The sequence below is a fragment of the Vespula vulgaris genome, chromosome 5 (assembly GCF_905475345.1).
Source record: "Vespula vulgaris chromosome 5, iyVesVulg1.1, whole genome shotgun sequence".
Classification (NCBI taxonomy): domain Eukaryota; kingdom Metazoa; phylum Arthropoda; class Insecta; order Hymenoptera; family Vespidae; genus Vespula; species Vespula vulgaris.
Genome location: NC_066590.1, coordinates 1,475,751 through 1,488,150, shown reverse-complemented (window position 1 = coordinate 1,488,150; position 12,400 = coordinate 1,475,751). Strand labels below are relative to the sequence as shown.

At 29.2% G+C, this 12,400-nt stretch overlaps 1 protein-coding gene across 4 annotated transcripts; it reads right to left on the bottom strand.

Moving 5' to 3' along the window:
• Nucleotides 1–1,137: 1,137 nt before the first annotated feature.
• LOC127063924 (exportin-1) lies at nt 1,138–11,953 on the bottom strand. 4 transcript variants are annotated; one of them, XR_007781532.1, is made up of 15 exons: nt 11,369–11,800; nt 10,629–10,863; nt 9,469–9,663; nt 9,035–9,385; nt 8,235–8,954; nt 7,905–8,139; nt 7,611–7,774; nt 7,383–7,517; nt 7,142–7,285; nt 6,920–7,066; nt 6,562–6,810; nt 6,213–6,465; nt 5,836–6,086; nt 5,465–5,745; nt 1,138–5,362 (listed from the first exon to the last, which is right to left on the bottom strand). XR_007781532.1 is itself a non-coding variant. In XM_050994252.1 (15 exons), exons 2-14 carry the CDS (start codon nt 10,824–10,826, stop codon nt 5,599–5,601), a joined length of 3,189 nt encoding a protein of 1,062 aa, XP_050850209.1. In that variant the 5' UTR covers nt 10,827–10,863; nt 11,369–11,801; the 3' UTR covers nt 1,138–5,362; nt 5,592–5,598. The 4 variants fall into 4 exon arrangements, 3 of the variants coding, with proteins under 3 accessions (XP_050850209.1, XP_050850208.1, XP_050850207.1); XM_050994252.1 differs by having other exon boundaries at nt 5,592–5,745; nt 11,369–11,801; XM_050994251.1 differs by lacking the exon at nt 11,369–11,800 and adding an exon at nt 11,812–11,953 and having other exon boundaries at nt 1,138–5,745.
• Nucleotides 11,954–12,400: the final 447 nt, after the last annotated feature.

Sequence of the window (12,400 nt, the reverse complement as noted above, 5' to 3'; positions counted from 1 at the left end):
ATACACATTCGTAAGACGTCTGAAAAAACGTCCATATTATATTATATACAAACTCATAAATAATATGTATTATCTAATATCGTATTATAATTTTCATAATAGACGCTAATTTATGATTACTTTAAGGTGGAGAGAGAGAGAGAGAAAGAGAGGGGGGGGGGAAATACGTTAATAGTACATTCTCGATTGAAAATTAATATTTAAAAAAAAAATTTTTTTTAATTAAAAAAAATTTTAGAAAAAGATATAAATACCTTTATATTATTGATAATTTGTGATAAGAGTCAACGGTTGATAAATCTCAAAGGACCGCATTTTTATCTTCGACGTTTATCATCCTCTTTGTGACATTCCGAGTTATTGAAATTTAAGAAAATAATTGATTAATAAATAATTGATCGATGAACGTCGTAATAGCAAATAATATTTATAGGTTTACTGTAGATATGTGTGAACGACGATGAATTTTTTTGAAAAGACAATGAAAAAACGTAAGTCATAGTTTACAATGCACTTAATATATAACGACGAATCGATCGATGTTACTTTATTATAAATATATAATCTGTTTGCAGCATTTTTTTTCTAAAAATATGCAACATTACTTACTTCGTATAGGCGGGAGCTCTTCCTTCGAAAAAATTAAGACGAATAACCGTTAAAGAACAATGCAGTGCCCTCTATAGTCATTGTGTACTACGTAGAACATAAATCAAATTTGAAATATTTTAACATTTTCTTATTACATTGATTTATATGTACTTATAACAAGGCATTCTTTTTAATTGATATGAAAATTTTCTATTAAAAGAATAACTATTAATTAAACGCTACAATTAATAAATTATAATATATACGTACGAATATATTTGACGTAATTTACCATATCGATAAAGTTGCGACTAACGACATGTGAACGATGAGCAATCTATTTTCTGCTACGTCGATAAAACAGTTCGATAATTGTACAATAAAAAAGTAATCAAAAATAATAAATTTTTTGTCAGCAATTGATCGTATTTTTCAACATATTCCATCTCTATATATTTTATCAAAATTAAATGTATCTACGACATTTTCTATTCTAACATCAAACAATTATAAAAAAGTATAAATAAAATGTTTAAATACATAAACTGTATTTATAATAGTATTTTTTATTTTATTAGTAAGTATTATTAAACTCTTTACATAGTTTATCGTTATCATGAATAACTGATAGAATTCTTAACTTAATACATTCATTCGTTCTCAACACACGCAGTATGTACCACTCGATAATTATGTACTCGCTTCTCATGACTATTCGTACGTACGACCCTCGACATTTTATAGAATAATGCTAACTCAACATATTACAAAATCTATTTACTAATGCATCCCCAAGCTAAGTAAACTTACATGGAGGGCAAAGTTTCTGAAACCAGCTTCTTTTTAGAATGAATATATAAATCAAATGGATATTTATATTAAAAATACTAGTACACAAAAAATGTATATCTTATATTTTGAGCAATAATCTAAAAATAAGCTGAAACATTTGAAATAGCATATCCACTAAAGGAAGTAGTCTATGTACTTATTATACAGCTCAAGGGGATTCAATACACATTTTTACAATGTGTACACTATTGAAATGCAAGTTTATGAATAACAAAAGAGCATACAGTATTGTACTCCTTTATGCTTACATCTTAGGCTGTTTCAACGTTTTCATATTTGTAAAGTTGTATTCGATAACATATAGAGAGAATTACCATCAAAGAAAAATCATTCCATGTCCCTTAACTTCATTACACATTTGTCATTGATACTTAAACTAAAAACTTCTATACTTTATAAAGTGATGATGTATTGTCATTGATGCAACTGTATTGTTTGATCTGCTGTATACTTCTTTACATCTAACTTTACCAAATTGTATAAACTATATAATCAGTTTTCTCAAATTCATGCATCACAATTAACATTTTAAGAAATAGTGAATATCACTAAGAAATATACATTAACACAACACCAATTATAATATACGTGTAAATTCGAACATTTAAAAAATTCTTTTAATGAAAATGAATTATTGTTTTTCATTTATGTAATATTACATAATATATATCTTTATAAACTCTACTTTTACAAGTACAGATAGCATAAAGAACAAATATTTTGAAAAATTGTACAATTTGGTTTTAGTTAATTGCAAATAAATACAACTTATAAAAAGTAATGATACAATACAGCTAGATCAACGCCAGTTTGATGATCTATTCCGGTATAATCATCAGCAGCTTAACATCGTAAACATTATCAAATGTGATAGACTGAAAATTCTACCCAGGGATTCTTTCCGATCCATTTTTATAATACTAATTGTCAATGGTAATCTGTTTAAATGAAAATCATAATTATATATTTTATTTAATTATTATAGTCCAATTCCATCCACCACAGAAAAGAACACAGTATTAATAATAAATATTTTTTTTTGAGAACTAAAGACATAAAAAGGTCCTTTTTAGATTTATTAAGTATTTTAATATAAAATGAAATGATATTATAAAGTTGCAAATGGATATTTTATTCTAGAAAATGGAAGAAACTGCATATCTATCTCTGTTACATTTCTGTGTGTTTAGTGAAAAACTAATTTGTAAATCTATTGATACTCGTGTGCTGTAATGAATTGAAAATTAATTTGCATGAAATGTATCACTTTAAATGATAACAAAATACAACTTTTTCTCTATAAATTCTATATAATTATTTAGAATCTAAGATTTCTATAGGATAGAAATTTATCACATTGTAATGATTTCAGTAAAAGATTATATCTTTTATAAATATTGATTTATATTTTTATATAATTTTTAATTTCCTGTATTCTAAATCCATTTAAATAAAAAATTTAAACCTACTAAATACCTATCAAAACAAGTTATTACTTGATATTTATATTATATTGTATTTATTTATTAATAAATAAAATTAATAAAATGAAATAATTGTATAGAATCAGAATATATTCTTTTTTAAAGTTACGAATACTTTAGTAAACTATTTTTAATCGCAATTATTAATGAAAAAATAACATTTAGCTAACATTTGAAGTGATACACCAACACACTTTATATGACAATACCAAGCATGTATACCTTGGAACTATTAAACGTATCTAAATCAAGACATATAATGTAATTTACAGCATTGATAAGTTAGAACTACAATAGATCATTTACATAACATCTGAATTTATGTAAGACATTGAAATATTATGCAGTCACACCAGAATCACATAGAAGGTGCTAGATCATATAAAAAGCATAAGAACGTTGAAACATTCATCAAAAGTGCCGACTTCATACAATCCTACATCACATTATAAAAGAGTGTAGTACTTATAGAAAATATTTATACTTTCTTGTTATTTAAATTTTACACAATGAAAATGATAATTGATGCATTTATATTTACTTTGGAAATCTAATTAATGCTTGTTATATGTACTCTCTAAAATCCCACTTTTCTCTCTTTCTTTCTCTCTCTCGCGCGCTCTCTCTCTCTCTCTCTCTCTCTCTCTCTCTCTCTCTCTTTTAAGAAAAACTTTTGTCTGTCACGAGCATTCAAATACCTATAAACGTTCCCTTAACATAAAAAAAGAATAAAGAATTCATATTTTAATTAAGATTGAATATTAGGTACAGTACTACTTATTATTGAAACTAACTGAATCAGATTGAATACTTATTGTTTAATGGCCCCGATATTAAATGAACTTAACAAATGTAATTTAGTAAGATACATATTATATGTTGCATATTAATTATTAAAGAAATATTTCATCAATTTTGATTCATATATTGTACACTTTATAAACTTCACCTTCCAGCTAATATTACCCTTCGATAGTTTAAAAATGGTTGCCATTTTGTAACTTATAATATTAAGTGGAACGTAATAATAAGTGGAACAGCTTTACTTGGATATCTTTAAAATCATCGATTTTTAAGTATTTAAATATACAATGAATTGAGCAAGAGTGAGCATAAACAAATGCTAATATTTTCGTGATTAATTTTCATTTACAAGATGCCACTTCACGGCCCGCAGTGGATCATATATACAGCATAATAGTATTATAATATTACAGTACAACGTCACTTTACTATGTTGCACTATAATAGCATTATAGTTCAACTGCACGCAGATAAAAACACACATTCATCTAGGACATTTATGTTACCTCAAAAGCCTGCTACGACGATACTATTTAATGCAAAATCATTTTTTATCCTTTATTGTACTTAAAGTTTGCTTGTACTTGTCCTAAATGCATCAAGTCATGCAGATATCATAGCTCTGTGCATTTTTTGTTATTTTCTGATGGCCGAGTGTTTACTATATGTACGTGAAATAGTATATCACATGTAAATATCTTGGGGTAGTTATATACTTCTTTCCTTTTTTTGTGTATGTCAATTGTACTTCCTTATGTATTTATCAAATTATGTATCATACCTAAAATCTAATATCCTTTAGAGAATATGCACATATAAATCAATAGACATTAGCTGCCTTTATAAAAAAGAAATAATAAAAAAAATACAGGGAAAAAATTAAAGACAATGTTTTACTCTACTAGATACTAGAGTCAGTAGCAAATGGATAAGAGAGCAACTCAGCAAAATATAAGTCGTAGTTTCTGCAGGTGATGGAGAAGCTCATATTTATCAATTAATATTTGAAATTAAAAAAAAAAAGAGTTCATATTTTTAGGACAAGATTTTATGAGTTATAAAATTAAAAGGATGTAATTTTAATTCTTTCGCGATCATAAGTTAATAATGAATCAAAAAGAATTCTCTGTGTGTAGAGTCTATATTGTAACAAAATCATTTGACAATGTATAAGCAGAATTTATCGCACATGACTCCGCATACATATCAATCTCTATTTTAGAACAGACTCATACGACCAAAAATGTAGAAAGAGTACGATTTCGCAAAGCACAGTACATCACAATTCTCCTATGTAAAAGTAAGAGTGTCGTATAGTATACTGTGTTCATTGAGCCAGATGATGCAACTATCACATAGCACTATTAAATGCATTGTTGTCACATGTACGGTGCTGTTGCATTAATACAAAAAATGTTTACTCTGTCACTCTTAGCAACAAACTTCCCATTACAAAATTCTGCCATGTTCTTTCTATCCACTAATTATCGGCAGTTGATGAACGTCATCTCTTACACAAACATCAGTCAATAATTTATTCTGAGAAGTACCCTCTTCTTATACATGAAATAGCATCGCTAAGCAGGCATTCACACTTTTTCCACAACAGAAACTCCTTTTCTTTTAAAATCCTATAACAGACAAACAAACAGTCACCATGTTTTGGGCTTACCTCATTAACAAGAGTGTGATATTTTAAACTTGGTTTTAATAAATATGTAATGTGTATCCACTTTGATGGTGGCTGTACTAGTGGTAGTAGTGGTGGTGGTGGTAGTTGTGAGAGTAGTTGCAGATATAATAGTTTCTACAGCAGAGTGTTTGTCGTTTGGTCTTGCACAAATATCAGGCAAGGATTACAGTTTATTCAGTCCTGCATCTCTTCTGGCATTTCATGTGGATTCAGAATACCCGGTACTGCCATTTGCTGTCGCCTTTTTTCTTCCTGAGCCAATCGTAAAGCTGTTTCTCTTTCTTCCAAATAAAGATCAGAATCATCTTCGCCAGTGTATTCCTAAGAAGAACAAATAGAAATTAACAAAACTCATCTTTCGCTTTGTCATTAGCAATTATGAAAACACCATCTTTTTTGATTGATACTTACTCTTATCTGTACAAGAAAATCTCTCAAATGCTCTTTGAATGCTGGGATGTCTTGATCAAGATTAAACAAACCTTGCACTGTTATTTTAATCTGATTATCAGTCAAATGTTGAAAAGCAGTCCTGAGTAACCTCGCTACAAATTCTTGAACGTACAATGTATTATCAGGCACAGGTCCAAGTGGTACCTGTATTCTTCCCAACTCAACTAATGTAAACATGTATGCCAAAATAGTAGCGTGCATTGTAAGGCCTATAGAATAGCATTGATAAGAACATTTTAAAAGAATAAATATGACATGAATAATTCAGAAATAAATAAATATATATATATATATATATATAATGTTTACAAAGTAAGATTATATCATAATTTTACCTGCGGTATGCGATGTATCTGTTACTACACTAAATACATGTTGAAGAATATCCGTAAAATATGTCTGATAAAAGCTTTGTGCAGCTTGTTCATGCTGCTCGATATTTCGTAAAAGCTGAAACAAGATCTGCAATCCTGTATCTGCTACATTCCTCATTGTATGCTTAAAAGCCCAAATAATAGAATCAAGCACCAGTTTGAACTGTGCTGGTGGAATCGATAAAAATGCGGGGAAGCAATGATTATTCACTGCCTAAATAAAAAACGAAAATTAATTGTTATTATTTTCTGATGATATCGGATAACATAGATATCGTGATATTATTATTATCATTGCTATTATTATTACCTGTAGTAAGAGGAAGAAATTTGTTCTGTGTTCGGGAAATTCTTCAAAGTCTTTATTAATCATCTCTAAAGTGCATTCAAACACGGCATCAAATATTTTAGGTACCTCACTAGTGATATGAGCTTCCAATTTATTTACTATAGTAGCCATAGCACTAAGTACCTCTGGTTCTCTAGCACAATGAACATTTGTCTTTTGATAATCCAGTAATACTGCATCCAGTAACGGTGGTATAAAATTTTCTAATACCTACAAAGCATTAGAATAGACAATAACATTAACACCTTCTTCAAATGCACTTTTATGCCTTTAATAAATTCAAAAGTATTCATCTATATAAAAAATGATAATACCGTACCATTTGTGGATCAATAGATTTGCTAACCCAATCTGAAATTAGTTTCAATGTTTCTTTTTTTACTACTCTCATACTCTTGATTAAAGGTTGTTTCATCACTGTCTCTCCATTCAAAGCTATTGCAGCACTTATATTCTCACTCATAACCTAAAACATTAATATTTTTCAAATCACTTCCTCCGAACTCGTTAAACTAACTCATATTACATTTTATGTTAATACCTTATAAACATTCAACATATCCAGATATATTCTTCCTAATTGTATCACATATGGATGCCCTAGAGCTTTACAAGCTCTAACATTTGTCTTCAAAATACTAGCAAGTTGCTTAACTGCTTCAGAATCTTTCAACACATCAACATTCTGAAACGAATTCACCGTGTTATATAGTTTTACATATATTCTGTATAGAATTAATGAATACTTATTTGTAGGTTTATATTATGAGAATTGAACTCACTTTTGAAGCCTGGCATATAATATCATCCCAAACTTGGTTGGGCAAATGCATATATTTTTCTATTAGTTGTTCCTGAACTAATGTATCTGTCTGAGCACTTATCATATAACCAACAGCTTCATAAAATGTATGTACCTGTACAATATAAACGAATATGAATGTAACACAATTTCCAATCTTTTTTCAGTCAGTAACAATTTCAATAAAATCTTTAAACTATAACTTTACCTGCTGTGTCTGAAGATCACAAATGATGCTACTAATTGTTGAAAGAATTTCTTCAATAAATGGCAATGCTTCACCAACCTGTGTTGTAACAAAATGTCGCCTGCATTTTAAAGCTATCTTAATGAATGTATCACAGGCCATATCCTGTACTCCATCGTGGGTCTCTAAAATAAATATTAAATGATATGAATAGATTTTTGTATTTACTCCATGTATATAATAAATAGTTAATAGTAAAAATTGATAATGAAAAATTAACAATGTATAGTTTTAGCCTTGTAATGTGTTACCTACCATGCATAAATTCAAAGAGTTTATTCACAACAGTTTTCAAAAATTTCCAATGAGCTCTAAGAAATCTTGGATATTGTCCAACAACGTACATGATATTACTGGCAATTATAGCTTTGTTATCTTTACCCTTTTTTTGTTCACATAATCCAAGTAAATCTTTAATTACAGTTACTAAAAATCTTTTTTCATCTTCTTCATGCATTGCACCAGAAATACTACCTATTGCCCAGCATAGCTATCCAAAGAGAAAGTGTTAGATAAAATTGATGAGATGATAACTGTAACAAATATTAAAAAAAAAAAAAAAGAAAAATTAAAAAAAACAAATACCGTGTTGAGATTCTTCCAAGACCATTCCGAACCATTAACTTGATTCTGAAGTTTTTCGGTCATAACACGTTCAGTATCCACATAGTCCAAATGAGTAAGATATACAAGAGTTTCTCTCATATTTTTATACAAATTAATAGAATCAGTATCCTTCATAAATTCTCGTACAACTTCTCCATGTTCATTTTCAACCACCAAAACTTCTTCAGGTTTAGCCATTCTACTAATCATTATATATCTGACTTTAGTCAAAACTGGACAGTAGAAGACTCTTCTGTGTGAGATTGTCATACTCTTCGACATAAACAAAGGTGAAGGTGCCACAAACGGATGATCTTTATATAAATCAGCTAATAAACCATTCCAGTACTCTAAACAAATTTTGAATATTTCAACTTCTTCAACCTCTGAGATTAACACAAGATAATGCAAGGCTTTCAATAATGTTTCATTTAATTGCTTCTTTTCTATTAATTGACCATGCTCTTTTAAAAAAGTGCAAAGAAACATTGCCAAATTTTGTATAAAATTTTGTTCTTGATTTTGTCCAACTGCATATGCTTCTCTTATATTTGTTTCGAGTGGAAGCATTTGTTCTAATTGTTGCATCGTATTTATGAATAATGCAACAAACATGTCGTCATAACTCGTTACTGTAACAGCAGCAATTTCTGTGAGACAGTTAAGTGTAATATTTCTAAATATTGGTACATTTAGAAACTGAAAAATGGAAAAATATATATGTAATGCATATATAAATACCACGTAAAAACTAGAAATATATAATACAAATTGTATACCTTAAATATTAGAGTAGTTATCAGTTTAGTTTCAAAAATATATCCAAGTGGTATCCAATTCAAAAACCTTAATAACGTTTCCAAAGTAACTGCTACTAATGGTACATTCTGTGAATTATCCATTACAAACTGACAAAGTTGAAAAATTTGTGAAAATTCACTACACATTGTATCCTTCAAATGTTTAGCTTTTGTTTGTGTCATTTGACCACTAGAAAAGTCAAATACTTCTTCTGAGAGAAGTTTGAGAATTGCCATATTATTTTGACAGAGGCTTTCATTTGTTTTACTTGCTCCAACAATGTCACTAATGAAAGATTCCCAATTCTTTGGCCATTCTCGTTTCAATACCTATAATTAAATAATAAATCAATTTATAATTCATAATCTTTGATTATTTGTAATAATAATTAATATACATTACACTGCATTACCTGCACTAAGATCATATTCAATTTGTTGAGGTAAACTTTAGAAGTATCCATTGTTTCTGGATCACTACTCGTTTTTATAATGAGGCCTACAATATATTTCTTTATACCCTCACATTGATTTCTAGGTAGTACTTTCCACCGTGTCTTAATAACTTGCTCCAAGATTTGTAAGGCATAATATTTTGTTTGCTGATTCTGTAGTAAAGATGAAATAGAATGATGTATGAATAACAAATACATGATAAAAACTTCTCCTGATTTATCTCATAAACATATTCTTTCTGCATAAAATAGGACTCAAAACAACAATTTTATAAATATTTGTCTGAGTTGTTATATAAATTAAGAATTTTACTATCCATTCTTCCAATTTGAATATTATATGAATTATTGCATTTATTTATACTTTCATTTTTATTAATGAAATACAAATTGATATCAGAAGAAATTTTATTGTCAGTTTGTATAAAAAAAATAAATATACTAAGTAAAAATTCTATTACTTTTGAATTCTACAACTTTATATTCTTAAAATAAAAAGTCCATCAATATTAACTTCCCCAGTGGCAACAAACCATAAATGACATGTAAAATATTTTACTTTATAAAATATAAAATAACTTCAATACATTGAACATTTGCATATAAATATGAAAATACTATATGTTACTATATCATAATTTACAACTTTTTGTGAAATTTCAGTAATAAAAAATAACATTGCAGTTTGCTACTATTATATTCTACACTTAATATTTTATAAATACTGAATTTGATTTCTTGAGTCTTGTTTCTCTGCAATTATCTCCTTTTGTACTGTTCAACTGAATTATACCTATACAGCATCTACAATACATATAGACATGAATTTTTAATAAATATCTGTCTATATTCCAAATCATTACACACAATTTCTAAATTTTTTATATAAAATCCTAAATTTAATAATATTAACAATATTTCACACATTACTATATAGCAATGATCCGATACAAATTAAATTTTACTTCTTTGATAAGAGTACTGTAATATATATAAATATTATTAAACATGTCATTCTTGTATCACCATATTATTATAATTTTATTCAAAATATATATTATTTCATTATATGCTCATAAATACATATGTGCGTTGTAATATACCATAATCAAAATTACCTGAGAATACTCTAGAATGGTATCTACGCGAGTCCACGCGTTTGGATGTTCCTTAAGGGTAGTTAATACCTCCTGGGCAACCCTTTGTTGCTCCCCTATTCCAGTGTACATACATCCCACTATATTATCAAGAAGCGTTATATCTAACTTCTGGTTAAAGTCCAATAACTTGGATGCTTGCTCTGCCAAAGTTGCCATTCCGTACTACAAATTTTCTTCCTTTCATACACTTTATCTAAACACAACAAATTTTTTTTATATAATTACATGCAACTCTATGCACATAAAGCAAAAATAACATAGATATATTTCAGTAAATTTATGAATAGATGTAAGCAGCGAATGATTTTCTCTGACTAGCTAGTTTTATGATACATGATGAAAAATGAGATCATTTTTATGATTTATAGGATATATTAAAATTACATTGATAATAAGAATGTGTCACAAATTAAATGCAAAGAAGAAAATCATTCCTAACTTCTGCGAGGGAGGTCACCGCACTGCGACCGTCCAACCTAACCTACATTTGACAATCTCAAACAAATTTTGTCGTTCGTAAAAGGAGTAAACAAACAATTTAATGGATCAAATTGATGACAGAAATGATGATATAATAGAATAAAATATATCTTTAGAGAAAACACTAAAAATCTGCGGCGTTTCGGTCGCCCGGGCCCAATTTTCCCCGCTGCGTCGTTGTTCATAGATCGAAATCAAAAGTATCGTTTTAAACCTACATCAATGACTCTCATACGCAGATTCTCAATTCGGCGGTATAAAACACACGTTCCGCACTGGTAATCACGACCTTTTCGTGCAAATCACAAGCACAAAAGGATTAAACACACCGCTGCTGATTCCCGCGCGCGAACAATTTTGTTCTTCGTTTCACACACTCGCCGTTCCTCACCGCCTTTTTATCATCTCTTCTCTGTCCCACACAGCACCCCCTACCTCCGAACACCCCTCCCCTCTCGCGCTCTTTCTCTCGCACTATACTCTCTCGCTTCGTTCGTTCGCACGTCTTTCTCTCTCTCTCGCTCTCTCTTTCTCTCGCTCTCTCTCTCTCGCTCATTCCTCATCCGTTTTTGCTACATTTGCGATGTTCATCAACGAGGAAAGGTGGCATTCATCGTTGAAGGTATCCGATCGTCCACGCGAAACCTTAAACTCATCGTACCTTCGTTTCATGAATTCCAAAACGGAGTACACTCCTTTTTTCACTCACTCATAGCGAGAAACAAGAAAAACGGCCACACTGCGTTGTCGCCGAAACCCAACCTCGAGATTTTCGAAAATAACAAGATGGCCGAAAAGTTTACGCGACCATTGCGGAGCAACGAAAAACGTGATTGGTTGTATCGAATCTTGTCAACCAATCGCATAACAGATAAACAACATTCTGAGCGACAACATAATGACGTCACGTGACTTCATAAGAGATACGTTTATTCCACTTTATTCCGTTTTAATTTTAGGATATATTGAATCGTTCATACGTATTTATATATTTAATATCGTTATGTTTGTCATCAATTTAAAAAATTTTTAAAATTTTTAAGTTTTTTATGAAAAAGATTTTCCCTTCTTTTTTATATATTTATATATTTCATTGTGGTGGTATATATTGTAATGATACTTTTTAACGACATAATTTATTTTTTAGACTGTCTGATTTTAAAGATGCTTTTATTTAATAAAAAATGTTTTACTGGTCAATGCTGAAAATCAAAATTTCTTGTCGAGAGCAGATTACTACAGATCACTGA

What these genes read in the sequence shown, in the direction of transcription:
- LOC127063924 (XM_050994251.1), bottom strand. Translation starts at nt 10,826, where the DNA reads ATGGCAACTTTGGCAGAGCAAGCATCCAAGTTATTGGACTTTAACCAG. An exon ending in AATCTATTGATCCACAAATG is followed by an intron (nt 6,811 to 6,919) that starts GTACGGTATTAT and finishes AATGCTTTGTAG; the next exon opens with GTATTAGAAAATTTTATACC. An exon ending in ATTTTCTTGTACAGATAAGA is followed by an intron (nt 5,746 to 5,835) that starts GTAAGTATCAAT and finishes TGTTCTTCTTAG; the next exon opens with GAATACACTGGCGAAGATGA.